Below are 11,219 nucleotides of genomic sequence, written 5' to 3'. Positions count from 1 at the left end.
AATAGTGTTGTGACTGTAACGACTGTTCTTAAAGTTCAGTGTGTGAGCAACAGAGAAAGGTAGATAGCCCCGGCTCTCCAACCCAGCACAGGTTGAAAACACTGGAAAAATTGCAGCAACATCTTAAAATGTTATCAATTTAATCCTTGTGTTCATCTGAGAACAGCCTGAAAAAGCTGAGGACAGAGGGAACACACACTGTGCCATCCAGTGCTGATGTCCCATGTGGGTTCAGATGCCTGATTGAGCACCTGCTGTCACACTGAGAGCTCATGCCGGTGGTGGGTCACAGGAAATTGGATTCACCACCCTGCAGAAATAGGAGCACCCTCGAGGTTTCCTTGTAGACCCTCAAATGGAATGGCCGGGGCACCTTGGTGACGGGAGGCAGGGAATACAGTGATTTCTGTCAGGGTTCCTGCCACCGCCTCAGTTCCTTTCTCATCATCTTCAATCACTGATTGAAAAAACCTAGCAAAGGGAATAGTGTGGAAGACCATTCATGTGGCAGTGGAGAGAGGGAATGAATTGAGCCCTTAAAATTCTTGATGGTGGTCCTACCCACTTGGCCACGCTCCTGGGATTCAGTGGTACAGGGCCCATCTATGTCAGGAGTCACAGTCTGGGGATATACCAGGGACTCCCTTAGAAACCTAAGGGGGGTTTTTCCAAGAGACCTCAGGAACCCAGTGTGATTGTGTAATATGTAAAATAAGTTCTGTGATTGGAGCCAGGGAACCTGACTGGCACATTTATGCATACGTATCTATTATTTGTGGAGCCCATATTCTGTGCTATTGATTCTTGTGTTGAACCAGTGCCCTTGGAAGGCTTTGAGCTGCCTGGGTCTCCTGCATCCTTTGACTTTCCCTGTGGCAGGGTAGGGACAGGGTGTGGTGAGTCTCTGGTGGGAGCTCCCTAGTGCCTGGTCCTGTTCTGGGGCACTCCCTGGGGCAAGCCCGAGGTCCTTGAAACCTTCCTAACTCTGCTTATACTCTGCCTGTTTATGAAAGTCTTTTGTCCAGGAACCTAATGGAATATGATTGATGTGTCTTTATAATTATTTTATCAACCTAATAATTCCTAGAAATTCTCTATTTTCTGGGGTGAAAGTTTACTCCCAAGAGCAAACGCAGGGTATTTAATAGTTTACAGTTTAAGCTTCATGGAGATGCCGTCCTTGTAAAATAGCACGTGTCTTCAATTTTCCTTGTGTTTCCAGCAGAATTGTCTAATTGTCTTGCCTTCCCTGGCATGCTAAGGCTTGATTACAGGCCAGAGTTTTCTACTGAGTCCTGCTAAGGTGGATTCAATTTTTCCTCCCTCTTGGAGTTGAAAGTTACAATTGTATGAGAAAATATGAGCCAACTCCACAGCCAAGGAAGAAGGTGACGAGATGTGGCCGCCACGTGGAGATGTGTGGGGGCATTTTCTTTGTCATAAGGATCATGGGGATAGGGGAGGGCAGAGGGGGCTACTGCTGTCCTCAGTGAACACAGGCCCGGAAGGCCACCCAGTCCCCAACATGGCACAGAACTGCTCTGGACCACAGGTGGTTCTGATTGTCCTCTGAACCAAGAGCACCTCCCCTGAGAAGCCAATTGGCTGAGGGCATTCTGTGGACTGACTAAACCTGTTCTTAGCAGTTTAGACCTAAAAGTCTGGCCCAAAAAATAGGAGTTAGGGAGAAGCTATAGGTGTGTGTGTGTGTGTGTGTGTGTGTGTAATATATATATATATTTATATATATATATATATATTTATATATATATATATATATATATATATATATTTATATATATATATATGTATATTTTAAATAGCCATTTGTGGATCGGGCTGCTTCTCAAGGGAGGGATGAAATAAATCTCAGTCACAACACGAGACTGGCACCAGAGGGGTTTTCTAGAGGAGCTGTCCAAGGCAGGTGGGCGGCGGGGCCTTGTAAAGTCAGGGTTTCCTTCACCCTGAAGGGGGTGGGATTCCGTGGGCTCTTTGAGGATTCGACAGACTCGTGACTTTGCAAGCCAGTCCACTTCAGGGCTAGGTGGCTCCTCGAGCATCCAGAGGGGGACAGGGCTCTGCTGAAGAGATTGGAGGAACAATCCACCCTAGATGTATGCTTCCCACATTTTCCCCCCATTTCACTAAAGGGTGGGTTGATTCTTCTAGTTGCGAAGGCTAAAAGCTACAATCACCTTTGACTGACAGATCTCTTCCTTTCTCTCACTCCCATCCAGTCCACTCACAGATTTTGCCAACTCTTACTTCCTTAGGTAGATCCAGAATCCAACCGCTCCTTGTCACCACCACTGTCAACCCCACCATCCAAGCAGCAGCATCCATCGGGGTTTGACCTAACCTTGAACAGGTCTCCTGCTTTCATGCTCATCCTCCTGGTGTCTTCACCACGCAGGCCATTGCACCCCTGCCCAGACCCCCCAGGGCCCTTCCATCTCCTCAGACAAAGCCCAAGTCTTTTCTGGGGCTTTCTTGGTTAGGTGGCCAGGCTCCCTTCTGCTCCTCAGCTGAGTGGGCACACTGCCATCCCAGAACATTGTGCCCTTATGCACTTCTCCATCAAGATAGCCCACAACTCACCCTTTAGCTCAGATGTCGGCTTGCCACTTCCTTGGGCCTTTCCTGAGCCCCTCTCCCCTGCTGATGCTCCTGGTCATCTCCCTGCCCTGGAAAACAAACTCCTGGACCAGGGACTTGGCCTCTTTTCCTCCCTGCTGCATCCCTAGCACTGGGCAGGGATCACGGTAGGAGGAGCCCTGTGAGTACTTGCTGAGTAACTGGCTGGATGAGCCAGGCCTGCCATCCATCGATCAATGCTGGGGAAGAGTGGGAAAGAAAGAGACAGCTGCCCCTGCCCTTGGGAGCTCAGAGCTCAAGGGGCAGACGGCCGGAGCCACGGTGCCTGGGATGAAACCGTGGTGAGCATCACAAGGACAGATAGGCTGAGATTGTGCACGTTACCTATTCCTGAGCCATGTCTCCACCAGCTCTGTGGTCAGACCACCTTCCAGGGCCAGGTGGTCACCTGTGTTCCCCATGAGGACCACCAGCATGGTGGCGTTTCCTCAGTAGGGCAGTGGGAGGACATGGCAGTGAACCTTCTTATCAAAGGTGGAGGCAGACTTGCCTGCCCTGTACATCACCGGCACCTTGACTGCCTTGGACTTGTCCAGGTGGAAAGTGTCAGCTTTGGTGAAGGTGGGCCACATGCGGCCAGCCGCTTCCCTGAACGAGTAAGAAGAGATTGCGTGCAGAAAGCAGCCTCTGCCAAAGCAAGGTTCTCACAGAGGGAGGGCTCTGCTGCCTTCCGTCTAGCAAGGAGCCATCTCCCCTCATGAAGTTTGCCAGGGCCACAGCTCAAGCAGGCCAATGGATTACCCAGAGGCCTCAGCTCTTCTGGGCAAAATGCCCTCTACCCATAAGCCCAGCTGGAGTCACACACAGAAGCAAGGGAATGTCTCCTGGTCCCTGTTTCCCTTCTTTCTGGACCTGGACAAAACTCACTCTCAGTCCCTGGTTAGCTTAAGTCTGGAGAAGACTTGGGGCCTTTGCATGGCCCTGGCCACCATCTGTGCAGCACCCCCATAAAGTGACAGCATTTCTGGCCCACGCATTCCCAGTACAGGGGAAGCCCCAGCTCCCCTCTGCACAATCCTCTGTACCCGAGCCTGTCCTGGGTCGTGGCCTGGCTGGCTGCAAAGTGGCTTCCCCTCCTGGGGCTTCGCTCATCTCCTGGGCTGGCTCTTTGTTCCCGTGTGTCCATACCCTGTCCTATGCCCCCAGAGAACCTGGGATCAGGGTGTCAGAAGATCCTTGTTGTGCCTGGCCTGAGCATTTATGTGGACTGAGCAGGTTCGCCTCTCGGGCTCTGCTTTCAGCTCCTGCTCTGCCCTACGCATCGGCAGCCAGGGAGACAAAGATTTCTAAAAGCCCATGTATATGTCGTGCCTCGCCTGTGCCAAGCACAGCTGGGCACTCACTCATTATCTCATGTGCCCTCGTGACATCAGAGCAGGTGGGAGTGTCCTTGTTTTTCTATAATCAAAATTGGAGGACAGAGGTTTTGTCACTTACTCCAGGTCACAAAAGCAGAGAAGGACGAAGAGAAAATACAACCCTAAATTTCTTGGGCACTGGGTAGAGGTGCTAGGAACACAGTAAGAAGTGGAGGCTGTGGGAAGACCAGGGAGCACCTGGACCTGTCTGGCACCGTCTGTCACTGCTCCAGCTGGCTGTGCAGCCGGAGAGCAGGTTCACAGGAGCTCCTCCAGCAAGAGCCACTCTCTGAGCAGGACAGGGGAGCAACAGACAGCTATGGGCACTTTGGCTTGGGAGAGCAGAACATGATCCAAGTCCCTCAGAACAAGATGTGATCCACAAGAATCAATTTGGTTTGATATTAATCTCATCAAATAGCTGGGGAACTTCCCCCTGAGGCTCTTTGTGTAATATTCATGATCCCCTGGGCCTGAGGGCACTGTGAAAATTCACAGGCATATGCTTTATCAAGGGACCTCTTGGGTGAATTGGGGAAGGTCTCTTTGCAATCAAAATCCTTGTGGATGAAAGCAAAACTCCCCTGGGCAAGGCCCAGCTCTGGTGGAGAGGGTCTCTCTGATCAGCTTAAAGAGGGAGGCAGGAGCAGGGGCGTGGTGTGGCTCAGGGCCTACAGGTGGAGGCTGCTTTCCACCTGGCTCTCTGCCCTCTGACCCCAGCATCAGGCCTACCATGGCCAAGGGGAGTAGACCGCATTGCCCTATCCCTCATGGGCATCTTTCACAGGAGGTTGAGCCCAAAGTTTGAAATCTCACCAGACAGCTGCTGGCTGGTCATCAGCTAGGCCCCCTCTGTCCCCAGCTCATCCTCCCCATCAGTAGGAGCCTGCACTCCCGCCACCCGAGTCTGGTTCTGAGGAGGCTGAGGCTCCATAGTATCCATCCCTGCGTGGGCTTCTGGTGACCCAGGACTAAGGGCCAGGCCAGGCACCAGCCTCATCTCCGCCAGGAGGACAGAGAGCAGGAGGCTTGGGGCCACCTCATGTGGTCAACTGTGGAGGCCAAGGACTGCTTCCCTTCCTCAGAAGACTCCCTGCATAGGAAAGGGGCAGGGATTGCTTTCATGCCCCAAGTAACATGCCCTGAGTGAGGGGTGACCATCCCTCCAGCAGCCCTGCCTCCTCTGGGAGGATCCCACAGGGGCTCAACTCTGGCTCAGGGAGTCCTGCCCCCGGGGAGTCCTGGAGCAGCCAGCGTGGCACCCATTCTCCAAGTAGGAAGCAAAATGTTAGCGCAGAACCCCTCCTGCTCCCCTCCCCTGCGGGGCCCTCGGCCAGCTCCCATTCTCCAACTCCTTTTCCCTCTTCTTTCTCTTTCCTCCCCTTCTCCGGGGATAAGTGCCAGTATCAGAGCAGGGCCAGGTGCCATCAGGGGCCTCACAAACCCTTTACAGAATGGCTTCAGGCATGGCCTTCGATTGCTCAGCCATAAGGCAGCCAATGTACGCTGGGCCACGGGCCCTTGGGATGTGACACATTTGGCTGGGGATTTGGAGGGTCCGAGAGGCCATCGGGCAAGGAAAAGAGAAAGCCTGCCACGCTGGTTTTTGACACACATCCTCCTGTGCCTGCCCCCACCCTGCACAGTGCCCGTGGGTCTTCCCTGCTCCTCTAGCTGGACTCCCAGGATGGTGGGAGCTGGCACAGCCGGGGCTTTCAGCACTGGCCTGGGCTTAATCCCATCTCTCCCACAGCAGCCTGGGGTGTGCTGGCTTTGCTGCCCCAGTCTGGTACCTGTCCCCTACTACCACCTCTCCCAGGTCCCTCCGTGTACCTTGGCACACAGGATGGCTCCTGGGCTGTGCCCCTGTCTGTGACCACATGTTTTGGTTCCTGGAGTTTGGCCATACACCAGGCCTGGCTGCACAGGCCACCAAGAGACCCCTCTCCCTCACCCTTGCTCTGTTCTGGGTCCAGGAGGGCCTGGTGGGGCAGGACGTCCAGGCCAGTGGTGTGGGGTCTCACAGGCCTCTCGGCAGTTCCCTTCAGGGAGACCCTGGCTCTGGCCCAGGGTCCCTGTGTCAAGGGGGAATGCCGAGGCAAACCTCCCAGGCTGCCGCACCCGGAGCCAAGCCACGTCCAGCCCTGGGATTCCTCCTGCTGCCCCTCGCCCTGCTGACAGCACCACGGAATCAGGGCCCCCTGCTGCGGCCTGAGTGGTGCTCACACTCAGTGAAGTCTTCAGCCATGTTTTCCCAGGGTCATAATTCAGAAGTCCTCTCCAATCCCTAGTGGCAAACCCAGGATTGCAGGTCACACCGTCACTGTCACTGTTGGGTAAGTCCCTCCTTCCGTGCGCCAATCCCCCCATTCCAGGCCTTTACTGTGGTTATGAACTGAATATTTGTGCCCCTTCGAAATTCATAAGTTCAAGCCCTCACCCACACAACGATGGTGTGAGGAAGTGGGGCCTTGGGAGGTGACTAGGTTGAGATGAGGTCATGGTGGGGGTCCTGTGTTGGGATTAGTGTCCTCATGATAAGAGGACAAGAGCCAAGAACCTCCTCTCCCCATGAAGGACACAGCATGAAAGGTGAGCATCTGCAAACCAGGGAGAGGGTCCTTGCCTCAGTCCAACCGTGCTAGCACCCTGATCCTGGGCTCTGAGGCTCCAGGACTGAGACAAATATGGCTCAGGCCCCCAGCCCATGATATTTTGTTAGAGCCAGTCCCGACTAAGACAGCCGTGTGACAATATTCAGCTCTACTTTGTAGGTTAAGCCCTCGGCAGGACACTCTTGAATTTGGTCAGCTCTCTCATGGTTATCAGAAAGCTAAGCCAGCTCACCAGATAGATGTCACCCCTTCCAAATGCTAAGTGTCACCATACTGCTCCTGAAGCTCCCCCTTCTCCTGTGGGGTGAGAGTCCTTGACAGCAGGTGGCTCCTGCACCTGCTAATGGAACCGTCCCCCCTGTCATCTCAGGCCTCTGTTCCTCAGCCAAATGGTGAGGACCTATGTGCTGGGCCACTCCTTGGACTAGGAGCCGGCAAGCTCAGTGAGGACACACCTTCCCAGATAGCATCTGATGGTAGGAGACCCCTGGCACCTGCCACTCAGCCTGGGGCAGTTGCCTAGAGCTGCAGTGACCTCCACTCCCGACTCTGCCCCTGGGCCATTAGTCAGGGCCAATGAAAGGCCGAGGCTCACACCACTCCCCAGGCCCCCTTCCCCAGCCCCAGCCTGGATTCACAGTCCCTGTGGAGTCTAGGGTGAAGACTCTGCACTGCTTGGCCACTGACCCTTCACATTGGAGCCCACCCAGAGCTGACAAGGGCATCTCCCCTTCTCTCCCCTCGGGTTGGACTCTGAAGGTTTCTCTGTGGTCACTGCCTCATACCCACGAAGGGCCCCTGGTGCCAGGGAAGATCGTCCAGAGGAACTATGAAGGCTTAGGTGTTGTAGCCAAAGCCTTCAGTAAATATTTGCTATTCCAAAGTGTGATCCCCTGGGGGCTGTTACTGATTAACATTCTGCCCAGAGGTGGTGGGGCTTCTGGAAGCCACACTCCAGGCGGGGCTTCCCGCACTCCCAGTTCCAGTGGCGAAACATGTGGATTCACCTGGAACTTCTGCTTTTCAACTCAAGGCTTTGCCCTGACCCTGAGCTCTGCCTGGGCAGGGCCAGGGCCTTTCTGTTGAGTGCCTCTGGGGACAGAACACCTGGTGAGGGAGAAGACAATGGTGGCCTCCCCTGCTTCAGCCAGGGTGGGGCAGGTGCTCTCCCACCCCAAGGACCTGCCAATCCAGTGTGAGACAGACAGCTAGATCACAAAGCCTGTTTCAAGGTGAATTTACAACTCTCAGCATTGAAACTGGACAGGCCCTCAAGCCCTCAATGTCAAGGCTGGTGGAGACCCTTTAAGCCCAACTTCTCAGACCTACTGACTTCCTTTTTTATAATATAAATATTTGTTTATGTGCTCCTTACCACCCTTGAATCAAAATTTATAATTAATATGACCTACCCACAAATTAAAAAAAAAATAGTGTTCTAAGATGAAGGCAAAATACAATTATAAACCAGGCACAGTGGTGCACGCCTGTAATCCCAACAGCTCAGGAGGCTGATGCGGGGGAGGGGGGGGATCGCAAGTTCAAGGCCAGCCTGAGCAACTTTGTGAGGTTCTAAGCAACATGCGTGCACACACAACACACACCCAATATATACATGAGTGCTCCTGTCCTGGACTATGTGCTGTTATTTTATTTATCTATCCTTTTCTTGTGTGCTTCTGGCCATTATTTATTTTTGTTTTCATTGGCAGCTTTTAGTTTTTGAATTATCTCAAAAGAATAGCACCGAGAACACCTACATCCCTCTCTCCAGATTCGCTTTTTCCTTCTTCTCTTTCCTTCTTTAGACATCTCTACGTTGCACATCAGCACATACACTCACATATGCTATCTTTTTTTAAAGGGCTAATGACATCCTTTATTCAAGTCACATAGAAAAGCACGTCCAATTAATGTAAAATGTTCATGCATGTAAGATGATCAGTCATTAGCAAATTTTAAAAGGCTTATATAGGCACACCAAATGTTTCAGTCAACTTTTTTTGTTGCTGAGACCAAAAGACCCAAAAAAACCCAATTTAGAGGAGGGAACGTTTACTTTGTGCTCACAGTTCCGAAGTCTCAGTCCATAGACAACCAGCTGCGTGGCTCTGAACCTGAGGTGAGGCAGAGCATCATGGCGGAGGGGTGTGACCTGACAATCAGGAAGCAGAGAGGAGGTTCCTCACAGGGGACAAAATATATCTCTAAAGGAGTGTGGTGGCCCGCCTCTTTCAGCCACTCCCTAGCTGCCTGTAGTCACCACCCAGTTAGCCCCACTGGTGGGTTAGCACACTGACTAGTTGAAGGCTCTCCTAACCTGATCATTTCACCTCCTGTTGGAAATACCAGGGGTCCTGGGCCCCCCAGGAGCCGAAATAAACACTCAGCTCTGTCCGCAAGGATTTTACTTCTAGTGCAGAAGGGCGCCCAGCAATCAGAACCCAAAGCCAGCGGCTGAGCAGGTGGCCTTACGGCCTTTGTCCCCGCTGTGGGTCTTGGCCGGGGCCCAAGGGTCAGGTGGCCGCACAATCTTTGGCACTAGCAGCTCTGAGGAAAAGGGCACTTAGCGGCTGCTCCCTGGTCAGGCTGACTGCGCTGCCCCCAGAGGGCTATCTGAAGAGGCGTCCTTCAGCCGCCCAGCTCCTTTGCTGTCCCTAGCTGGGGAAGCCTCTTGGGTGGAATGCCTTTTGGCGCGGACACAATCCACTGAGGAGGGGGAGGCTGGAGGCAGAGACTCTAGAAAGGCAGGCAGCTGTGTCAGGCCATGGCAGGTGAGCGGCCAGGGGGAAATTGAGGTTGCTAGTTGGACAGAAACGGCCCGGGGGCTTGCTGGCCCTCTGAAGGGACACCCTCTCTGCACACAGGTCCAAAGAGCAGCCACCGTGACTCCACCCACTTGAAGGAGCTCAGTGTCTTTGCAGAAGTGTGCAGATCACACGGAAGCAAGTGATTTAAGGAGTCGGGTGAGTTGGCCAGCAACCGCCCCCGCCACCCCACAGCGCAGCTTCACGGGCCGCAGGACAGGGGCGCGCTCAGCCCAGGCGCCTGTGGATCAGCGACACCCAGACACCGCTCCCCACCTGCTCTGGCTCCAAACTCCCCAGGCAGAAACGAGAGGGACTGAGCTCCGCGCAGGCTGATCATGGGAATTGTGACACAGGTCAACACCCTCCGGCCACCCTCGGACCACACACTTAACTAGAGAGGCTCAGTTCAAAGTCTGTAAGACCTGAGAAGCTCATGTGTCCCTTTAGAGTGAAAACACAAATGAGGCCTTTCCAAGGCACCAACTTTGAGTTGTGTTTGCAGTGATGGTACTGAAAGGCTGCTCTGGATCTTTCTTTCTGTTGATTAATTCATGTTTCATTCCCTTTTGGGGGCACAAATGAAGTAGTTCATGAAGACTTAAGTGGCTATGAAGACCATACATCTCTGAGAATATCTTAAAGAAAGGTCACCAGACCATGTCAATGTTCATGGCAGCTCAATTCACAATAGCCAAATATGGAACCAACTCAGGTGCCCTTTAACAGATGAACTTATAAAGAAAATATGGTACATATATACAATGGAATATTAGTCAGCCATAAAGAAGAATGAAATGATGGCATTTGCCAGTAAATGGATGGAACTGGAGAATATCATGCTAAGTGAAATAAGCCAGTCCCAAAAAACCAAAGGCCAAATGTTCTTTCTGATCTGTAGATGCTGAGTCACAATGAGGGGGATAGGTGGGTGAAAGAAGAATAGAAATTCACTAGATTAGACAAAGAGGAATGAAGGGAAGGGAGGAGGGATGGGAATAGGAAAGACAGTGAAGTGAACTATACCTTTCCTATATGAATACATATACGAAGCTCCACATCATGTGGCTCCACAAAAATGGAAAGTTATTCCCCATGTCTGAATGATATGTCAAAATACTCTCTAGGGTCATGTGTATCTAAAAAGAACAAATAAAAAACACAGAAAGGAAGGTGACCTGAACCTTTGAGCTCTGAACAGCGGCTGGCAACTGCTAAACCTCACACCTGGGAAAGCTGCAGGGTGGCGATTTCCGGAGCTCCTGGGTGGGAGCTGGCTCGGTCTGGCCAGCCCTCATGCACTCGGTGGTCAGATGGAGAGAGGGAGAAAAGAGAAGTCTGTTCTCATTCACGTCCATCTTCTAGCTGATTCGCAGTTGTTGGCCTGTGGGGAGGGGTTGGCTTGGTTCTTTCTTCTAACTTCAGGTTTCTCCAGGTCGCTGCCTTCAGAGGTCTTTAACGACTCGTCACGTCGCAGTCACCAGGGCTCCAGCTGCCGCAGACTCCGACATCCCACGAGGGAAGGCAGGGCTTGGCCAGGGTGGGCAGCCGCCACCGGGGCTCTGCTGCACATTCTTGTCCAATCCCTTTCAAAAGAGCAAGCAGAGGTGACCCTCCTGGATAAACAGGAGCCCGATTTCTCACTCTGTCTTGAAGATGTTCCTCCCAAACTGTTGGGGACTGCAAATCAAGTCAAGATGGCGCCTGGCAGTTTGCCAGGAGGAGTGGTTTGTGAGGCAACGCCACTGAGCCATTTAGATGGTGGGTATTCCTTATTGGCT

General features: G+C 52.7%; 1 protein-coding gene across 1 annotated transcript; it reads right to left on the bottom strand.

Moving 5' to 3' along the window:
* Positions 1-286: 286 nt before the first annotated feature.
* Serpina10 (serpin family A member 10) lies at positions 287-10,796 on the bottom strand. The gene is given in 10 exon segments (XM_026394256.2): positions 287-398; positions 400-471; positions 2,983-3,246; positions 4,365-4,419; positions 4,422-4,471; positions 4,473-4,721; positions 4,723-4,758; positions 4,760-5,055; positions 6,138-6,303; positions 10,666-10,796. Coding segments are annotated over 10 exon segments (1,431 nt in total).
* Between the last annotated feature and the right edge of the window lie 423 nt (positions 10,797-11,219).

This window comes from Urocitellus parryii, chromosome 6, assembly GCF_045843805.1.
Source record: "Urocitellus parryii isolate mUroPar1 chromosome 6, mUroPar1.hap1, whole genome shotgun sequence".
NCBI lineage: Eukaryota > Metazoa > Chordata > Mammalia > Rodentia > Sciuridae > Urocitellus > Urocitellus parryii.
This window is presented reverse-complemented; position numbering and strand designations above follow the sequence as displayed.